This window comes from Mustelus asterias, chromosome 6, assembly GCF_964213995.1.
Source record: "Mustelus asterias chromosome 6, sMusAst1.hap1.1, whole genome shotgun sequence".
NCBI classification, from domain to species: Eukaryota; Metazoa; Chordata; class Chondrichthyes; order Carcharhiniformes; family Triakidae; genus Mustelus; species Mustelus asterias.
In genome coordinates, this window is record NC_135806.1 from 147,947,040 (window position 1) to 147,968,379 (window position 21,340).

The following is a 21,340-nucleotide window of genomic DNA, read 5'->3' on the forward strand; positions in this document are numbered from 1 at the left end:
GTTCCAACTGTTCATTCCATTTATTAAATACATCCAATAAATTACAATGATTCTTTACACCCAGAAAATTCAATACAGAAATCTGATTACTTGCCCCAAATGCATCCTTCATTCCAAGGGCAGCAAAGTGCAAAGCAAAGATTAGCATAAACCTGACCTCGAGCAGTATAACAGGACAATGGGTAGGGATCACCAACTTAGAGGAAATACACGCACCTTCCATGGCCATAAGATGCCCTGAAAGCATTTTACAATCTTTTGAAGTCCAGTCATTAGTAATGTAGGAAATTGATTTGTACACAAACGGCAATGAGACGACAGAGTATTCAGTCTTTTCTGTTGATGGTCAAGGTAGAAACAGGATGAAAATTCCAGGTGGGGTTTCCAATCCAATAAAAGGTTGAAATATACAGTGGTTGAAAGATTGTATGGAGAGGGGGAGAAGCAGCAGACAGGGTCCAGCAGGTGATCCCCTCCCCCTGCACAGATGTTGTAGTGGGGATGGACAGTGTGTTATACCCAATGCAGATCTGTGGAACTGACCCAAATGGCTACTCATATATCATCAAAGATACGGCTGCGAGACATCGAGAGATACCGTCCACTTGGTTGGTACCTAAAGGAAGAGAGAACAGGGTCAGGACTTAACACAAACATCCCCAATCTCTCTGGCTTTCACAAAATACCGGACAGCTGCGAATACCCCTAACTCTGCCCCTGAAACCCACCCCCCTCCCCAAGGTGTTGCCCCTGTGCTCTGTACCTCCCTAGCTCGGAATTCTGATCAGGGCCATCATCACTGAAGGAGTCAGCATTGAAATCCATTGGCTCTGGGTCCTGCAGCAGCTCCATACAATCCCTTTCTGACCGACTGCTCGAACGGCAGTACTTGGTGGAAGCTGGGAAGGAGATGCATTGAAAATCAGTACAAGTCGGTTAACACAGACAGCACTCCCCACTGAAAACTGACAACAACAAACCGAATATCAGCAGGGATGGGGGAGAATGTGTAAAAACAACAAAGAATTTCTCCAGGCAGAGCAAGAGCTTGACAAAGAAACAGAAGAGAATGAGGACGAGAAAGAGAGCGTCACAATTACCGCGCTTTGTTGCCTGAAGGGAATCGGGTATTTCAGAGTGAGAGCTTCGATTTCGTGTGAACTCTTCTTTCTGGTTTCCATAACGTTCCTTCCATTCCTGACAGAGAGCAAAACAACCTTTTAGACAGGAGCTTCAAAAAGGGAAAGAGGAAACTAACAGGTGGGCTCAGGATTTGAGGACCAGTCACTTACCCTCCGCCGACTCTCCCCATCCTCCAGTCGCTGCCGTTTCCTCTTCTCTGTAAAAAAAACACAAGCATTTGTCAGGGAAATGGTGTCAATCACACCGTGATACAAGTCTCAGCCACCACACCCGCCCCTCCCACACGCACACACACCCGCCCCTCCCACACGCACACACACCCGCCCCTCCCACACGCACACACACCCGCCCCTCCCACACGCACACACACCCGCCCCTCCCACACACACACACACCCGCCCCTCCCACACGCACACACACCCGCCACGCACACACACCCGCCCCTCCCACACGCACACACACCCGCCCCTCCCACACGCACACACACCCGCCCCTCCCACACGCACCCGCCCCTCCCACACGCACACACACCCGCCCCTCCCACACGCACACACACCGGCCCCTCCCACACGCACACACACCCGCCCCTCCCACACGCACACACACCCGCCCCTCCCACACGCACACACACCCGCCCCTCCCACACGCACACACACCCGCCCCTCCCACACGCACACACACCCGCCCCTCCCACACAAACACACACCCGCCCCTCCCACACAAACACACACCCGCCCCTCCCACACGCACACACACCCGCCCCTCCCACACGCACACACACCCGCCCCTCCCACACGCACACACACCCGCCCCTCCCACACGCACACACACCCGCCACGCACACACACACACACACCCGCCCCTCCCACACGCACACACACACCCGCCCCTCCCACACGCACACACCCCCGCCACGCACACACACCCGCCCCTCCCACACGCACACACACACCCGCCCCTCCCACACGCACACACACCCGCCACGCACACACGCACACACACCCGCCACGCACACACACCCGCCCCTCCCACACGCGCACACACCCGCCCCTCCCACACGCGCACACCCGCCCCTCCCACACGCGCACACACCCGCCCCTCCCACACGCACACACACCCGCCCCTCCCACACGCACACACACCCGCCCCTCCCACACGCACACACACACCCGCCCCTCCCACACGCACACACACCCGCCCCTCCCACACGCACACACACACCCGCCCCTCCCACACGCACACACACCCGCCCCTCCCACACGCACACACACCCGCCCCTCCCACACGCACACACACACACACACCCGCCCCTCCCACACACACACACACACCCGCCCCTCCCACACAATCTCCAAAACATCGACACACAGCAGAAATGCCAACCTCTCCATGAACTTGTAAAACAAACCAAGACGCTGCGCTTCTGATAAATACACCTCACCTCTTTTAATCAGCTCTTTCCCCTCCTCCACAAGGTCAGATGTCATTTCATTGTCTCCCATAAATTGCTGGAAGCCGAGCAGGTTCAGGCAGCGCGTACCCAGGCTGAGGAGAAAAATGTTCAAGCTCGTCAGCACGAGTTTGAGAATCCCATAGGTTCCCCTCTACACTGTCCCCATCAAACACTCCCAGGACAGGTACAGCACGGGGTTAGATACAGAGTAAAGCTCCCTCTACACTGTCCCCATCAAACACTCCCAGGACAGGTACAGCATGGGGTTAGATACAGAGTAAAGCTCCCTCTACACTGTCCCCATCAAACACTCCCAGGACAGGTACAGCACGGGGTTAGATACAGAGTAAAGCTCCCTCTACACTGTCCCCCATCAAACACTCCCAGGACAGGTACAGCACGGGATTAGATACAGAGTAAAGCTCCCTCTACACTGTCCCCATCAAACACTCCCAGGACAGGTACAGCACGGGGTTAGATACAGAGTAAAGCTCCCTCTACACTGTCCCCCATCAAACACTCCCAGGACAGGTACAGCACGGGATTAGATACAGAGTAAAGCTCCCTCTACACTGTCCCCATCAAACACTCCCAGGACAGGTACAGCACGGGGTTAGATACAGAGTAAAGCTCCCTCTACACTGTCCCCATCAAACACTCCCAGGACAGGTACAGCACGGGGTTAGATACAGAGTAAAGCTCCCTCTACACTGTCCCCCATCAAACACTCCCAGGACAGGTACAGCACGGGGTTAGATACAGAGTAAAGCTCCCTCTACACTGTCCCCATCAAACACTCCCAGGACAGGTACAGCACGGGGTTGGATACAGAGTAAAGCTCCCTCTACACTGTCCCCATCAAACACTCCCAGGGACAGCATGGGGTTAGAATTAGGTTACCTGAAGTATGTAGCAATGCAGAGGATTACAACAAGCATAGGGTAGTATATGTAGAACCCGTCAGCGATAAAGGAGATCACCCTCATTGAACCCATAATCTGGGGACAAAGAGGACACAAGTCAATAAACAAAGCAAACACCAACATCCACCCACCAACACCACAATCTTTCCCGCTACCACCCACCACTCTATTACTCTCGTTAGTCCATGTGTCTCTCACCGAGGTATAGGCTGTCTGCTCTCTGGCCTGGTGGGAAATTGCAGAATCCATGTGGATCAATCCCAAGAAATTCAGACATAAAGGTGGAGTCAGTCGGCAGAACAGCCTGCAAGACAGAACACAATTAATTCCGACTGAGTCCTCACTGTGAACCCCCACCCGATTCCCATTAAGAACATAGAACAGTACAGCACAGAACAGGCCCTTCGGCCCACGATGTTGTGCCGAGCTTTATCTGAAACCAAGATCAAGCTATCCCACTCCCTACCATCCTGGTGCGCTCCATGTGCCGATCCAATAACCGCTTAAATGTTCCTAAAGTGTCTGACTCCACTATCACTGCAGGCAGTCCATTCCACACCCCAACCACTCTCTGCATAAAGAACCTACCTCTGATATCCTTCCTATATCTCCCACCATGAACCCTATAGTTATGCCCCCTTGTAATAGCTCCATCCACCCGAGGAAATAGTCTTTGAACGTTCACTCTATCTATCCCCTTCATCATTTTATAAACCTCTATTAAGTCTCCCCTCAACCACCTCCGCTCCAGAGAGAACAGCCCTAGCTCCCTCAACCTTTCCTCATAAGACCTACCCTCCAAACCAGGCAGCATCCTGGTAAATCTCCTCTGCACTCTTTCCAGCGCTTCCACATCCTTCTTATAGTGAGGTGACCAGAACTGCACGCAATATTCCAAATGTGGTCTCACCAAGGTCCTGTACTCAAACCCCCTGTTAATAAAAGCTAACACACTATAGGCCTTCTTCACAGCTCTATCCACTTGAGTGGCAACCTTTAGAGATCTGTGGATATGGACCCCAAGATCTCTCTGTTCCTCCACAGTCTTCAGAACCCTACCTTTGACCCTGTAATCCACATTTAAATTAGTCCTACCAAAATGAATCACCTCACATTTATCAGGGTTAAACTCCATTTGCCATTTTTCAGCCCAGCTTTGCATCCTATCTATGTCTTTTTGCAGTCTACAGCAACCCTCCACCTCATCCACTACTCCACCAATCTTGGTGTCATCAGCAAATTTACTGATCCACCCTTCAGCCCCCTCCTCCAAGCCATTAATAAAAATCACAAAGATCAGAGGACCAAGCACTGATCCCTGCGGCACTCCGCTAGCAACCTGCCTCCAGTCCGAAAACTTTCCATCCACCACCACCCTCTGTCTTCGATCAGACAGCCAGTTACCTATCCAATCGGCCAACTTTCCCTCTATCCCACACCTCCTCACTTTCATCATAAGCCGACCATGGGGGACCTTATCAAACGCCTTACTAAAATCCATGTATATGACATCAACTGCCCTACCTTCATCAACACACTTAGTTACCTCCTCAAAAAATTCTATCAAATTTGTGAGGCACGACTTGCCCTTCACGAATCCGTGCTGACTATCCCGGATTAATCCGCATCTTTCTAAATGGTCGTAAATCCCATCCCTAAGGACCTTTTCCATCAATTTACCAACCACCGAAGTAAGACTAACCAGTCTATAATTACCAGGGTCATTTCTATTCCCTTTCTTAAACAGAGGAACAACATTCGCCATTCTCCAGTCCTCTGGCACCATCCCCGTGGACAGCGAGGACCCAAAGGGTTCGGATGGGATGTACCCCAGGTTACTGTGGGAAGACATCCAAAGATGTGCGGGTTAGGTTGATTGACCAGGTTAAAAAAATTGCCCCTTAGAGTCCTGGGATGCGTAGGTTAGAGGGATTAGCAGGTAAAATATGTGGGGGTAGGGCCTGGGTGGGATTGTGGTCGGTGCAGACTCGATGGGCCGAATGGCCTCCTTCTGCACTGTAGGGTTTCTATGATTAAGACTTATCTAGACAGCTATATGAACGGAGTGGGAATGGAGGGACACAAAAGAGTGGTCTAGTTTGGACCAGGGAGCGGCGCGGGCTAATTGTTCCTGGTTTCTCGTTTTAAGGCTTCATTCTATGATCATCTTGCTGGTGCCAGTACAGAGCGAGACTGCGGATAGATGGGAACCTGTCTCGGGGGCAGGGAATTCATATGGTGTTCGTGGAAGTGGAAATGACTAGGGTTGGGAAGCATTTTCCGATCAGGGCCATTGTGATCTCCTGGACACGTTTCGATCGCCTCAGGGGGTCGGAGAGGAATTTCCCAGATTTTTTTTCCCCATATTGGCCTGGGGTTTTTCACTCTGGGTTTTCGCCTCTCCCTGGAGATCACATGGTCTGGAATGGGGGGGTGGGGGTGAGTTAATAGGTTGTAATGAACAAAGCATCGTAGCTGTGAGGGACAGCTCGGTGGATAGGATATTGGTATGTAGATAGGCTGGAAAATTGGGCGGGGATCCTGGATTCAGGATTCATTCCTGGACCGGGGAGCGGCGCGGGCTTGGAGGGCCGAAGGGCCTGTTCCTGTGCTGTATTGTTCTTTGTTCTTTGATTTCTATGATTTCTAAGACCATAAGACATAGGAGCGGAAGTAAGGCCATTCGGCCCATCGAGTCCACTCCACCATTCAATCATGGTTGATTTCAACTCCATTTACCCGCTCTCTCCCCATGGCCCTTAATTCCGCGAGAAATCACGAATTTATCAATTTCTGTCTTGAAGACGCTCAGCGTCTCGGCCTCCACAGCCCTCTGTGGCAATGAATTCCACAGACCCACCACTCTCTGGCTGAAGAAATTTCTCCTCATCTCTGTTCTAAAGTGACTCCCTTTTATTCTAAGGCTGTGCCCCCGCGTCCTAGTCTCCCCTGCTAATGGAAACAACTTCCCTACGTCCATCCTATCTAAGCCGTTCATTATCTTGTAAGTTTCTATTAGATCTCCCCTCAACCTCCTAAACTCCAATGAATATAATCCCACGATCCTCAGACGTTCATCGTATGTCAGGCCTACCATTCCTGGGATCCTCCGTGTGAATCTCCGCTGGACCCGCTTCAGTGCCAGTATGTCCTTCCTGAGGTGTGGGGCCCAAAATTGCTCACAGTACTCCAAATGGGGCCTAACCAGTGCTTTATAAAGCCTCAGAAGTACATCCCTGCTTTTGTATTCCAAGCCTCTTGAGATAAATGACAACATTACATTTGCTTTCTTAATTACGGACTCAACCTGCAAGTTTACCTTTAGAGAATCCTGGACTAGGACTCCCAAGTCCCTTTGCACTTTAGCATTATGAATTTTGTCACCGTTTAGAAAATAGTCCATGCCTCTATTCTTTTTTCCAAAGTGTACAACCTCGCACTTGCCCACGTTGAATTTCATCAGCCACTTCTTGGACCACTCTCCTAAACTGTCTAAATCTTTCTGCAGCCTCCCCACCTCCTCAATACTACCTGCCCCTCCACCTATCTTTGTATCATCGGCAAACTTGGCCAGAATGCTCCCAGTCCCGTCATCTAGATCGTTAATATATAAAGAGAACAGCTGTGGCCCCAACACTGAACCCTGCGGGACACCACTCATCACCGGTTGCCATTCTGAGAAAGAACCTCTTATCCCAACTCTCTGCCTTCTGTCTGACAGCCAATCGTCAATCCATGTTAGTACCTTGCCTCGAATACCATGGGCCCTTATTTTACTCAGCAGTCTCCCGTGAGGCACCTTGTCAAAGGCCTTTTGGAAGTCAAGATAGATAACATCCATTGGCTCTCCTTGGTCTAACCTATTTGTTATCTCGTCAAAGAACTCTAACAGGTTTGTCAGGCACGACCTCCCCTTACTAAATCCATGCTGACTTGTCCTAATCCGACCCTGCACTTCCAAGAATTTAGAAATCTCATCCTTAACGATGGATTCTAGAATTTTGCCAACAACTGAGGTTAGGCTAATTGGCCTATAATTTTCCATCTTTTTTCTTGTTCCCTTCTTGAACAGTGGGGTTACAACAGCGATTTTCCAATCCTCTGGGACTTTCCCTGACTCCAGTGACTTTTGAAAGATCATAACTAACGCCTCCACTATTTCTTCAGCTATCTCCTTTAGAACTCGAGGGAAGAGATTGCAGAGCCTCTGGCAATGATCTTTGCATCGTCGATGGAGACGGGGGAGGTGCCGGAGGATTGGAGGATTGCGGATGTGGTTCCTATTTTCAAGAAGGGGAATAGGGATAGCCCAGGAAATTACCAACCGGTGAGTCTAACCTCAGTGGTTGGTAGGCTGATGGAGAAGATCCTGAGGGACAGGATTTATGAGCATTTAGAGAGGTTTAGTATGCTCAAGAATACTCAGCATGGCTTTGTCAAAGGCAGATCGTGCCTTACGAGCCTGGTGGAGTTCTTCGAAAATGTGACTAAACGCATTGACGAAGGGAAAGCGGTAGATGTGGTTTATATGGATTTTAGCAAGGCGTTCGATAAGGTCCCCCATGCAAGGCTTCTGGAAAAAGTGCGAGGGCATGGGATCCAAGGGGCTGCTGCCCTGTGGATCCAGAACTGGCTTGCCCAAAGGAGGCAGAGAATGCGTATAGATGGGTCTTTTTCTAAATGGAGGTTGGTCACCAGTGTTCTGGGACCCTTGCTGTTTGTCATTTTCATAAATGACCTGGATGAGGAAGTGGAGGGATGGGTTGGTAAGTTTGCCGACGACACGAAGGTTGGTAGGGTTGTGGATAGTCTGGAGGGGTGTCAGAAGTTACAGAGGGACATAGATAGGATGCAAGACTGGGCGGAGAAGTGGCAGATGGACTTCAACCCAGATAAATGCGTAGTGGTCCATTTTGGCAGGTCAAATGGGATGAAGGAGTACAATATAAAGGGAAAGACTCTTAGTACTGTAGAGGATCAGAAGGACCTTGGGGTCCGGGTCCATAGGACTCTAAAATCGGCCCCGCAGGTGGAGGAGGTGGTTAAGAAGGCGTATGGTGTGCTGGCCTTTATCAATCGAGGGATTGAGTTTAGGAGTCCGGGGATAATGATGCAGTTATATAAGACCCTCGTCAGACCCCACTTGGAGTACTGTGCTCAGTTCTGGTCGCCTCATTACAGGAAGGATGTGGAAAAGATTGAAACGGTGCAGAGGAGATTTACAGGGATGTTTCCTGGATTGAGTGACATGCCTTATGAGGATAAGCTGAGGGAGCTCGCTCTTTTCTCCTTGGAGAGACGTAGGATGAGAGGAGACCTAATAGAGGTATATAAGATGTTGAGAGGCATAGATCGCGTGGACTCTCAGAGGCTTTTTCCCAGGGTGGAAATGGCTGCTACGAGAGGACACAGGTTTAAGGTGCTGGGGGGTAGGTACAGGGGAAATGTTAGGGGGAAGTTTTTCACACAGAGGGTGGTGGGCGAGTGGAATCGGCTGCCGTCAGTGGTGGTGGAGGCAAACTCAATAGGGTCTTTTCAGAGACTCCTGGATGAGTACATGGGACTTAATAGGGTGGAGGGTTATAGGTAGGCCTAAAAGGTAGGGATATGTTCGGCACAACTTGTGGGACCGAAGGACCTGCTTTGTGCTGTAGTTTTTCTGTGTTCTATGTTCTTCTTCTTCTTGACCAGGGCCTCAATATCCAGGGTCTTCCAGGTTTCCCGACTTCTGCCAGCCTTGCCCTTCACTCTGAGAGGCATGTGTTGACCCTGAACCCTGGTTAACACACTTTTGAAATCCTCCCACTTACCAGACGTCCCTTTGCCTTCCCACAGACTCCCCCAATTAACTTTTGAAAGTTCCTGCCTGATACCATCAAAATTGGCCTTGGCCCAATTTAGAAAATTAACTTTAGGGACAGAACCTCCCAAAGAACAAAACAAAGAACAATACAGCACAGGAACAGGCCCTTCGGCCCTCCAAGCCCGCGCCGCTCCCTGGTCCAAACTCAACTATTCTTTTGTATCCCTCCATTCCCACTCCATTCATATGGCTGTCTAGATAAGTCTTAAACGTTCCCAGTGTGTCCGCCTCCACCACCTTGCCCGGCAGCCTGAACGTCCCCTCAACCTCCGTCGTTCCAATGAGAACAAACCAAGTTTCTCCAACCTCTCCTCAGAGCTAATGCCCTCCATGCCAGGCAACATCCTGGTAAATCTTTTCTGTACCCTCTTCAAAGCTCCACATCCTTCTGGTAGTGTGGCGATCAGAATTGAACACTATATTGCAAGTGCGGCCAAACTAAGGTTCTATAAAGCTGCAACATGGCTTGCCAATTTTTAACTTTTTACCACCAACCATTGGTGTGTTTGGAAGGATTTTGTAGGTTGACGCACGCAATCTGTTTGGCCGTGCTATGAACGCACCTTCAACAAAGAACAAAGAACAAAGAACAATACAGCACAGGAACAGGCCCTTCGGCCTGTTTTCCAGCCTATCTACATACCAATATCCTATCCACCGAGCTGTCCCTCACAGCTACGATGCTTTGTTCATTACAACCTATTAACTCACCCCCACCCCCCCATTCCAGACCATGTGATCTCCAGGGAGAGGCGAAAACCCAGAGTGAAAAACCCCAGGGCCAATATGGGGAAAACAAAATCTGGGAAATTCCTCTCCGACCCCCTGAGGCGATCGAAACGAGTCCAGGAGATCACAATGGCCCTGATCGGAAAATGCTTCCCAACCCTAGTCATTTCCACTTCCACGAACACCATATGAATTCCCTGCTCCCGAGACAGGTTCCCAACTATCCGCAGTCTCGCTCTGTACTGGCACCAGCAAGATGATCATAGAATGAAGCCTTGAAACGAGAAACAAGGAACAATTAGCCCGCGCCGCTCCCTGGTCCAAACTAGACCACTCCGTTCATATTGCTGTCTAGATAAGTCTTAAATGTTCCCAGTGTGTCCGCCTCCACCACCTTGCCCGGCAACACATTCCAGGCCCCCACGACCCTCTGTGTGAAATATGTCCTTCTGATATCTGTGTTAAACCTCCCCCCCTTCACCTTGAACCTATGACCCCTTGTGAACGTCACCACCGACCCGGGGAAAAGCTTCCCACCGTTCACCCTATCTATGCCTTTCATAATTTTATACACCTCTATTAAGTCTCCCCTCATCCTCCGTCTTTCCAAGGAGAACAACCCCAGTTTCCCCAATCTCTCCTCATAACCAAGCCCCTCCATACCAGGCAACATCCTGGTAAACCTCCTCTGTACTCTCTCCAAAGCCTCCACGTCCTTCTGGTAGTGTGGCGACCAGAACTGGACGCAGTATTCCAAATGCGGCCGAACCAACGTTCTATACATCTGCAACATCAGACCCCAACTTTTATACTCTATGCCCCGTCCTATAAAGGCAAGCATGCCATATGCCTTCTTCACCACCTTCTCCACCTGTGACGTCACCTTCAAAGATCTGTGGACTTGCACACCCAGGTCCCTCTGCGTATCTACACCCTTTATGGTTCTTCCATTTATCGTGTAGCTCCTCCCTACATTATTCCCACCAAAATGCATCACTTCGCATTTATCAGGATTGAACTCCATCTGCCATTTCCTTGCCCAAATTTCCAGCCTATCTATATCCTTCTGTAGCCTCTGACAATGTTCCTCACTATCTGCAAGTCCTGCCAGTTTTGTGTCGTCCGCAAACTTACTGATCACCCCAGTTACTCCTTCTTCCAGATCATTTATATAAATCACAAACAGCAGAGGTACCAATACAGAGCCCTGCGGTACACCACTAGTCACAGGCCTCCAGCCGGAAAAAGACCCTTCCACTACCACCCTCTGTCTTCTATGACCAAGCCAGTTCTCCACCCATCTAGCCACCTCCCCCTTTATCCCATGGGATCCAACCTTTTTCACTAGCCTACCATGAGGGACTTTGTCAAATGCTTTACTAAAGTCCATATGGACAACATCCACGGCCCTTCCTTCGTCAACCATTTTGGTCACTTCTTCAAAAAACACCACCAGGTTAGTGAGGCATGACCTCCCTCTCACAAAACCATGTTGACTATCGTTAATGAGTTTATTCCTTTCTAAATGCGCATACATCCTATCTTTAAGAATCTTCTCCAACAACTTCCCCACCACGGACGTCAAGCTCACCGGCCTATAATTACCCGGGTTATCCTTCCTACCCTTCTTAAATAACGGGACCACATTAGCTATCCTCCAATCTTCTGGGACCTCACCTGCGTCCAGTGACGAGACAAAGATTTGCGTCAGAGGCCCAGCGATTTCACCTCTCGTCTCCCTGAGCAGCCTTGGATAGATTCCATCAGGCCCTGGGGATTTGTCAGTCTTTATATTCTCTAACAAACCTAACACTTCCTCCTTTGTAATGGAGATTTTCTCCAACGGTTCAACACTCCCCTCCGAGACACTCCCAGTCAGCACATCCCTCTCCTTTGTGAATACCGACGCAAAGTATTCATTTAGGATCTCCCCTACTTCTTTGGGCTCCAAGCATAATTCCCCACTTTTGTCCCTGAGAGGTCCGATTTTTTCCTTGGTCATCAAGTCCTGGGGTGGGACTCGAACCCGGAGCTTCTGGCTCAGAGGCAGCAACGCTACACGCTGCGTCACAAGGTCTCCCACAAAGATTTAGAAGCTGCCATCTAAATGCAGGCTCTCTGTTTCCACTGAGAGTCATTGTCCTGCTCAGCTGCTCCCATAGGGGCCATGGTTCAAGCACAGATGAAGAGTGACTAATATTCCAAGTAGTATGGGACAAACTGATGAGACTAAAGGCAGATACGTCCCCTCCCTGGCACTGATGGTTTGCATCCTAACATCCTAAAAGAAGTCGCTCCAAAGATAGTGATGCATTGGTTGTAATTTTCTGAAAATCCTTGGATTCTGGATAAGAACAAAGAACAATACTAATTTTGCAGCACAAAGAGAGGCCCTTCAGCCCATCATGTCTGTGCTGGCTATCTATTCTGCAGTTACTTTCGTGGGTGATTTTACACAATGAACATAGAAGCATAGAAAATAGGCACAGGAAGAGGCCACTTTCGAGCTGGAAGTGCACGGCTGATCATGCACTTTCAATATCCCACACCTGCTTTCTCTCCATACCCCCTGATCCCTTTAGCCACAAGGGCCACGTCCAGCTCCCTCTTGAATATATCTAACTAACTGGCCCCAACAGCTTTCTGTGGTAAAGAATTCCACAGATTCACAACTCTGAGTGAAGAAGTTCTTCCTCATCTCAGTCCTGAATGGCTTACCTTTTGGGCAGGACTCGGCAATTCAATAAGATCAAGGTTGTCCTGCTTGTGACTCAGCCTCCAGTTCCTGAATGTTCCCCATAACCCTCGGCTTTCTGGAGATCTAGAATCCATCTCGCTTTATCTTGAATATATTCAATGACCTATCCTCCACTGAGAATTCCAAAGACTAATAAACCCTCTGAAATAATAAATCCCTCCTCATCTTGGTTGTAAATGGGAGACCCCATATTCTGAAACTATGCCACCTAGTTCAAGGTTCCTCCCAGAGGAGAAGCAATCTTTCAGCATCGACCCCCGCTGGCCCCCTCCGGATATTTGATGTTTCAATAACATCACCTTTCAATTTAGTAAACTCCAATCAGTATAGAACAAAGAACAATACAGCACAGGAACAGGCCCTTCGGCCCTCCAAGCCTGCACCGCTCATGTGCCCAACTAGACCATTCGTTTGTATCCCTCTATTCCCAGTCTGTTCATGTGGCTATCTAGATAAGTCTTAAACGATCCCAGCGTGTCCGCCTCAATCACCTTGCTTGGCAGCGCATTCCAGGCCCCCACCACCCTGTGTGTAAAATACATCCCCCTGACATCTGTGTTGAACCTTGCCCCCCTCACCTTGAACCCGTGACCCCTTGTGCTCGTCACCTCCAACCTGGGAAAAAGCTTCCCACTGTTCACCCTATCTATGCCCTTCATAATTTTATACACCTCTATTAGGTCACCCATCATCCTCCGTCTTTCCAGGGAGAACAACCCCAGTTTACCCAATCTCTCCTCATAGCTAAGACCCTCCATACCAGGCAACATCCTGGTAAACCTTTTCTGTACCCTCTCCAAAGCCTCCACGTCCTTCTGGTAGTGCGGCGACCAGAACTGGACCCAGTATTCCAAATGTGGCCTAACCATCGTTATGTACAGCTGCAACATCATATGCCAACTTTTATATTCTATGCCCCGTCCAATGAAGGCAAGCATGCCATATGCCTTCTTCACCACCCTCTCCACCTGTGCTGCCACCTTTAAGGATCTGTGGACTTGTACACCCAGGTCCCTCTGTGTGTCTATACTCCTGATGGTTCTGCCATTTATTGTATAGCTCCCCCTTACATTAGATCTACCGAAATGCATCACTTTGCATTTATCTGGATTAAATTCCATCTGCCATTTCTCCGCCCAATGTTCCAGCTTATCTATATCCTGCTATATTCTCTGACAATGTTCATCAGAGAAGGGTTGCTTCTCTGAGTGGAGGCCTGTGACTAGTGGTGTGCCGCAGGGATCGGTGTTGGGTCCATTGTTGTTTGTCATCTATATCAATGATCTGGATGATAATGTGGTAAATTGGATCAGCATGTTTGCTGATGATACAAAGATTGGAGGTGTAGTGGACAGTGAGGAAGGTTTTCAAAGCTTGCAGAGGGATTTGGACCAACTTGGAAAATGGGCTGAAAAATGTCAAATGGAATTTAACGCAGACAAGTGTGAGATATTGCACTTTGGAAGGACAAACCAAAGTAGAACGTACAGGGTAAATGGTAGGACTCTGAAGAGTGCAGTTGAACAGAGGGATCTGGAAATACAGGTACAGAATTCCCTAAATGTGACGTCACAGGTGGATAGGGTCGTAAAGAGTGCCTTTGGTACATTGGCCTTTATAAATCGGAGTATCGAGTATAAAAGTTGGAGTGTTATGGTAAGGTTATGTAAGACATTGGTGAGGCCGAATTTAGAGTATTGTGTACAGTTTTGGTCACCTAGTTACAGGAAGGATGTAAATAAGGTTGAAAGAGCGCAGAGAAGGTTCACAAGGATGTTGCCGGGACTTGAGAAGCTGATTTACAGAGAGAGATTGAATAGGTTGGGACTTTATTCCCTGGAGCGTAGAAGATTGAGGGGAGATTTGATTTGATAGAGGTGTATAAGATTTTGATGGGTATAGATAGAGTGAATGCAAGCAGGCTTTTTCCGCTGAGGCTAGGGGAGAAAAAAACCAGAGGGCATGGGTTAAGGGTGAAAGGAGAAAAGTTTAAATGGAATATTAGGGGGGCTTCTTCACGCAGAGAGTGGTGGGAGTGTGGAATGAGCTGCCGGATAAAGTGGTAAATGCGGGGTCACTTTTAACATTTAAGAAAAACTTGGACGGGTTCATGGATGAGAGGGGTGTGGAGGGATATGGTCCAAGTGCAGGTCAGTGGGACTAGGCAAAAAATGGTTCGGCACAGACAAGAAGGGCCAAAAGGCCTGTTTCTGAGCTGTAATTTTCGATGGTTCTTCTCTATGGTTCTACTATCCGCAACTCCAGCAATCTTCGTGTCGTCCGCAAACTTAGTGATCATTTATATATATCATTTGTATATATTTATATATATATATCATTTATATATATTTATATATATCATTGGCAGGTTGGTTAAGAAGGTTAAGGCTCATGGGATACAAGGAGAGGTGGCTAGATGGGTAGAAAACTGGCTTGGCCACAGGAGACAAAGGGTAACAGTCGAAGGGTCTTTTTCCGGCTGGAGGTCTGTGACCAGTGGTGTTCCGCAGAGCTCTGTACTGGAACCTCTGCTGTTTGTGATATATATAAATGATTTGGAAGAAGGTTTTACTGGTGTTATCAGCAAGTTTGCGGATGACACGAAGATGGCTGGACTTGCGGATAGCGATGAACATTGTCGGACAATACAGCAGGATATAAATAGGCTGGAAAATTGGGCGGAGAAATGGCAGATGGAATTTAATCCAGATAAATGCGAAGTGATGCATTTTGGAAGAACTAATGTAGGGAGGAGTTATACAATAAATGGTAGAGTCATCAAGAGTATAGAAACACAGAGGGACCTAGGTGTGCAAGTCCACAAATCCTTGAAGGTGGCAACACAGGTGGAGAGGGTGGTGAAGAAGGCATATGGTATAGAACATAGAAAGCCACAGCACAAACAGGCCCTTCGGCCCACAAGTTGCGCCGATCACATCCCCACCTCTAGGCCTATCTATAGCCCTCAATCCCATTAAATCCCATGTACTCATCCAGAAGTCTCTTAAAAGACCCCAACGAGTTTGCCTCCACCACCACCGACGTCAGCCGATTCCACTCACCCACCACCCTCTGAGTGAAAAACTTACCCCTGACATCCCCCCTGTACCTACCCCCCAGCACCTTAAACCTGTGTCCTCTCGTAGCTTGCCTTTATAGGACGGGGTATAGAGTATAAAAGCTGGAGTCTGATGTTGCAGCTGTATAGAACGCTGGTTAGGCCACATTTGGAGTACTGCGTCCAGTTCTGGTCGCCGCACTACCAGAAGGACGTGGAGGCTTTAGAGAGAGTGCAGAGAAGATTTACCAGGATGTTGCCTGGTATGGAGGGTCTTAGCTATGAGGAGAGATTGGGTAAACTGGGCTTGTTCTCCCTGGAAAGACAGAGAACGAGGGGAGACCTAATAGAGGTGTACAAAATTATGATGGGTATAGATAGGGTGAACAGTGGGAAGCTTTTTCCCAGGTCGGAGGTGACGATCATGAGGGGTCACGGGCTCAAGGTGAGAGGGGCGAAGTATAACTCAGATATCAGAGGGACGTTTTTTACACAGAGGGTGGTGGGGGCCTGGAATGCGCTGCCAAGTAGGGTGGTGGAGGCAGGCACGCTGACATCGTTTAAGACTTACCTGGATAGTCACATGAGCAGCCTGGGAATGGAGGGATACAAATGAATGGTCTAGTTGGACCAATGAGCGGCACAGGCTTGGAGGGCCGAAGGGCCTGTTTCCTGTGCTGTACTGTTCTTTGTTCTTTGTATATGCCTCAAACAGCAGAGGTCCCAGTACAGAGCCCTGCGGAATCCCAATACCCACTAGTCACAGACCTCCAACCGGAAAAAGACCCTCCACTGATACCCTCTGTCTTCTATGGCTAAGCCAGTTCTCCACCCATCTAGCTAGCTCACCTTTTATCCCGTGAGATTTAACCTTTTGCACCAGCCTGCCATGAGGGACCTTGTCAAACGCTTTACTAAAATCCATATAGACGACATCCACGGCCCTTCCCTCGTCAATCGTTTTTGTCACCTCCTCAAAAAACTCAACCAAATTTGTGAGGCATGACCTCCCTCGTACAAAACCATGCTGTCTATCGCTAATGAGATTATTCAGTTCTAAATGCGCTTATATCCTATCCCTAAGAATCTTCTCCAACAACTTCCCTACCACGGATGTCAAGCTCATCAGCCAATAATTACCCGGGTTATCCTTGCTACCCTTCTTAAATAATGAGACCACATTTGCTATCCTCCAATCCTCTGGGACCTCACCTGTGTCCAGTGAAGAGACAAAGATTTCTGTTAGAGGCCCAGCAATTGCATCTCTCGCCTCCCTGAGGAGTCTAGGATAGATGCCATCTGGCCCTGGGGATTTGTCTGTCTTAATGTTTCCTAAAAAACCTAACACTTCCTCCCTTGTAATTGAGATTTTTTCTAACGGGTCAACACATCTCTCTGAGACACTACCAGTCAACATGTCCCTCTCCTTTGTGAATACTGGTGCAAAGTATTCATTTAGGATCTCACCTACTTCCTTTGGTTCTACGCATAATTCCCCTCCTTTGTCCCTGAGAGGTCCGATCCTTTCCCTAACAACCCTCTTGTTCCTAACGTATGTATAAAATGCCTTAGGATTCTCCTTAATCTTGTCTGCCAAGGACATTTTGTGACCCCTTTTTGCCCTTCTAAGTCCCTGTTTGAGTTCTTTTCTACTTTGTCTGTATTCCTCCAGTGCTCCATCTGTTTTTAGCTGCCTGAAGTACCAGAGGATGGGAAAGCTGCCAATGTGAAATCTCTATCCTGTTTCTATATCCTCCTGCTGCCTCTGCCTGCATGGCTGATTTTTGTGTCATCTGCAAACTTCATTATCATTCCCTCTATATTTTCGTCAAAATTATTGATTTGTGTATCTCGGATTTGATTTGATTTTTTATTGTCACATGTATTAACATACAGTGAAAAGTATTGTTTCTTTCACGCTATAGACAAAGCATACCGTTCATAGAGAAGGAAATGAGAGAGTGCAGAATGTAGTGTTACAGTCATAGCTAGGGTGTAGAGAAAGATCAGCTTAATGCAAGGTAAGTCCATTCAAAAGTCTGACAGCAGCAGAGAAGAAGCTGTTCTTGAGTCGGTCGGTGCGTGACCTCAGACTTTTGCATCTTTTTCCCGAAGGAAGAAGGTGGAAAAGAGAATGTTCGGGGTGTGTGGGGTCCTTGATTATGCTGGCTGCTTTTCCGAGGCAGTGGGAAGTGTAGACAGAGTCAATGGATGGGAGGCTGGTTTGCGTGATGGATTGGACTACATTCACGACCTTTTGTAGTTCCTTGCGGTCTTGGGCAGAGCAGGAGCCCATACCAAGCTGTGATACAACAAGAAAGAATGCTTTCTATGGTGCATCTGTAAAAGTTGGTGAGAGTCGTAGCTGACATGCCAAATTTCCTTAGTCTCTTGAGAAAGTAGAGGCATTGGTGGGGCTTTCTTAACTATAGTGTCGGCATGGGGGGAACAGGACAGGTTAGAAACATAGAAACATAGAAAAACTACAGCACAAACAGGCCCTTCGGCCCACAAGTTGTGCCGAACGCATCCCTACCTTCTAGACCTACCAATAACCCTCCATCCTATTACGCTGCATGTACTCATCCAGGAGTCTCTTAAAAGACCCTATTGAGTTTGCCGCCACCACCATTGACGGCAGCCGATTCCACTCACCCACCACCCTCTGTGTGAAAAACTTCCCCCTAACATTTCCCCTGTACCTACCCCCCAGCACCTTAAACCTGTGTCCTCTCGTAGCAGGTTGTTGGTGATCTGGACACCTAAAAACCTGGAAGCTCTCGACCATTTCTACTTCGGCCCCTGTAGACAGGGGCATGTTCTCCTTTTCACTTCCTGAAGTCGATGACAATCTCCTTCGTTTTGATGACATTGAGGGAGAGATTATTGTCGCCGCACCTTTCCTGTTTGTAATATATATATATATATATAAATGATTTGGAGGAAAGTGTAACCGGTTTGATTGGTAAGTTTGCGGATGACACAAAAGTTGGTAGATTTGCGGATAGCGAGGAGGACCATCAGAGGATACAGCAGGATATAGATTAAAGAACATAGAACAGTACAGCACAGAACAGGCCCTTTGGCCCACGATGTTGTGCCGAGCTTTATCTGAAACCAAGATCAAGCTATCCCACTCCCTATCATCCTGGTGTGCTCCATGTGCCGATCCAATAACCGCTTAAATGTTCCTAAAGTGTCTGACTCCACTATCACTGCAGGCAGTCCATTCCACACCCCAACCACTCTCTGCGTAAAGAACCTACCTCTGATATCCTTCCTATATCTCCCACCATGAACCCTATAGTTATGCCCCCTTGTAATAGCTCCATCCACCCGAGGAAATAGTCTTTGAACGTTCACTCTATCTATCTCCTTCATCATTTTATAAACCTCTATTAAGTCTCCCCTCAGCCTCCTCTGCTCCAGAGAGAACAGCCCTAGCTCCCTCAACCTTTCCTCATAAGACCTACCCTCCAAACCAGGCAGCATCCTGGTAAATCTCCTTTGCACTCTTTCCAACGCTTCCACATCCTTCTTATAGTGAGGTGACCAGAACTGCACACAATATTCCAAATGTGGTCTCACCAAGGTCCTGTACAGTTGCAGCATAACCCCATGGCTCTTAAACTCAAACCCCCCCTGTTAATAAAAGCTAAGTAAGAAGTTTAACAACACCAGGTTAAAGTCCAACAGGTTTATTTGGTAGCAAAAGCCACACAAGCTTTCGGAGCTGCAAGCCCCTTCTTCAGGTGAGTGGGAATTCTGTTCACAAACAGATCAATAAAAGCTAACACACTATAGGCCTTCTTCGCAGCTCTATCCACTTGAGTGGCAACCTTTCGAGATCTGTGGATATGGACCCCAAGATCTCTCTGTTCCTCCACAGTCTTCAGAACCCTACCTTTGACCCTGTAATCCACATTTAAATTAGTCCTACCAAAATGAATCACCTCACATTTATCAGGGTTAAACTCCATTTGCCATTTTTCAGCCCAACTCTGCTTCCTATCTATGTCTCTTTGCAGCCTACAACAGCCCTCCACCTCATCCACTACTCCACCAATCTTGGTGTCATCAGCAAATTTACTGATCCACCCTTCAGCCCCCTCCTCCAAGTCATTAATAAAAATCACAAAGAGCAGAGGACCAAGCACTGATCCCTGCGGCACTCCGCTAGCAACCTGCCTCCAGTCCGAAAATTTTCCATCCACCACCACCCTCTGTCTTCGATCAGACAGCCAGTTACCTATCCAATCGGCCAACTTTCCCTCTATCCCACACCTCCTCACTTTCATCATAAGCCGACCATGGGGGACCTTATCAAACGCCTTACTAAAATCCATGTATATGGCATCAACTGCCCTACCTTCATCAACACACTTAGTTACCTCCTCAAAAAATTCTATCAAATTTGTGAGGCACGACTTTCCCTTCACGAATCCGTGCTGACTATCCCGGATTAATCCGCATCTTTCTAAATGGTCGTAAATCCCATCCCTAAGGACCTTTTCATTCAATTTACCAACCACCGAAGTAAGACGAACCGGTCTATAATTACCAGGGTCATTTCTATTCCCTTTCTTAAACAGAGGAACAACATTCGCCACTCTCCAGTCCTCTGGCACCATCCCCGTGGACAGCGAGGACCCAAAGATCAAAGCCAAATGCTCTGCAATCTCATCCCTTGCCTCCCAAAGAATCCTAGGATACATTTCATCAGGCCCAGAGGACTTATCGACCTTCAGTTTATTCAAAACTGCCAGGACATCCTCCCTCCGAACATCTATTTCCTCCAGCCTATTAGCCTGTAACACCTTCTCTTCCTCAAAGACATGGTCCCTCTCCTTGGTGAACACTGAAGAAAAGTATTCATTCATCACCTCGCCTATCTCTACTGACTCCATACACAAGTTCCCACTACTGTCCTTGACCGGCCCTAACCTCACCCTGGTCATTCTTTAATTCCTCACATAAGAGTAAAAAGCCTTGGGGTTTTCCTTGATCCGACCCGCCAAGGACTTCTCATGTCCCCTCCTAGCTCTCCTAAGCCCCTTTTTCAGCTCATTCCTTGCTAACTTGTAACCCTCAATCGAGCCATCTGAACCTTGTTTCCTTATCCCTACATAAGCTTCCCTCTTCCGTTTCACAAGACATTCCACCTCTTTCGTGAACCATGGTTCCCTCACTCGGCCATTTCATCTCTGCCTAACAGGGACATACCTATCAAGGACACCCAGTATTTGTTCCTTGAAAAAGTTCCACTTTTCATTAGTGCCTTTCCCTGACAGTTTCTGTTCCCAACTTATGCCCCCTAATTCTTGCCTAATCGCATCATTCCTTGAAAAACTGCCACCTCTCTTCAGTACATTTCCCCGAGAATACCTCCTTCCAATTCACTCCTCTAATTTGC

General features: G+C 48.3%; 1 protein-coding gene across 1 annotated transcript in view; it reads right to left on the reverse strand.

Moving 5' to 3' along the window:
* Window positions 1-21,340, reverse strand: part of LOC144494701 (G-protein coupled receptor-associated protein LMBRD2-like) — a gene marked incomplete at its 5' end in the record, with an annotated part of 37,836 nt that continues 16,496 nt past the window's right edge. The window contains 7 exons of the mRNA XM_078213901.1: window positions 1-616; window positions 764-899; window positions 1,101-1,197; window positions 1,293-1,339; window positions 2,585-2,688; window positions 3,497-3,594; window positions 3,718-3,823. Of these exons, the coding sequence (XP_078070027.1) occupies window positions 556-616; window positions 764-899; window positions 1,101-1,197; window positions 1,293-1,339; window positions 2,585-2,688; window positions 3,497-3,594; window positions 3,718-3,823 (649 nt within the window). The remainder of the gene's footprint in view (window positions 617-763; window positions 900-1,100; window positions 1,198-1,292; window positions 1,340-2,584; window positions 2,689-3,496; window positions 3,595-3,717; window positions 3,824-21,340) is intronic.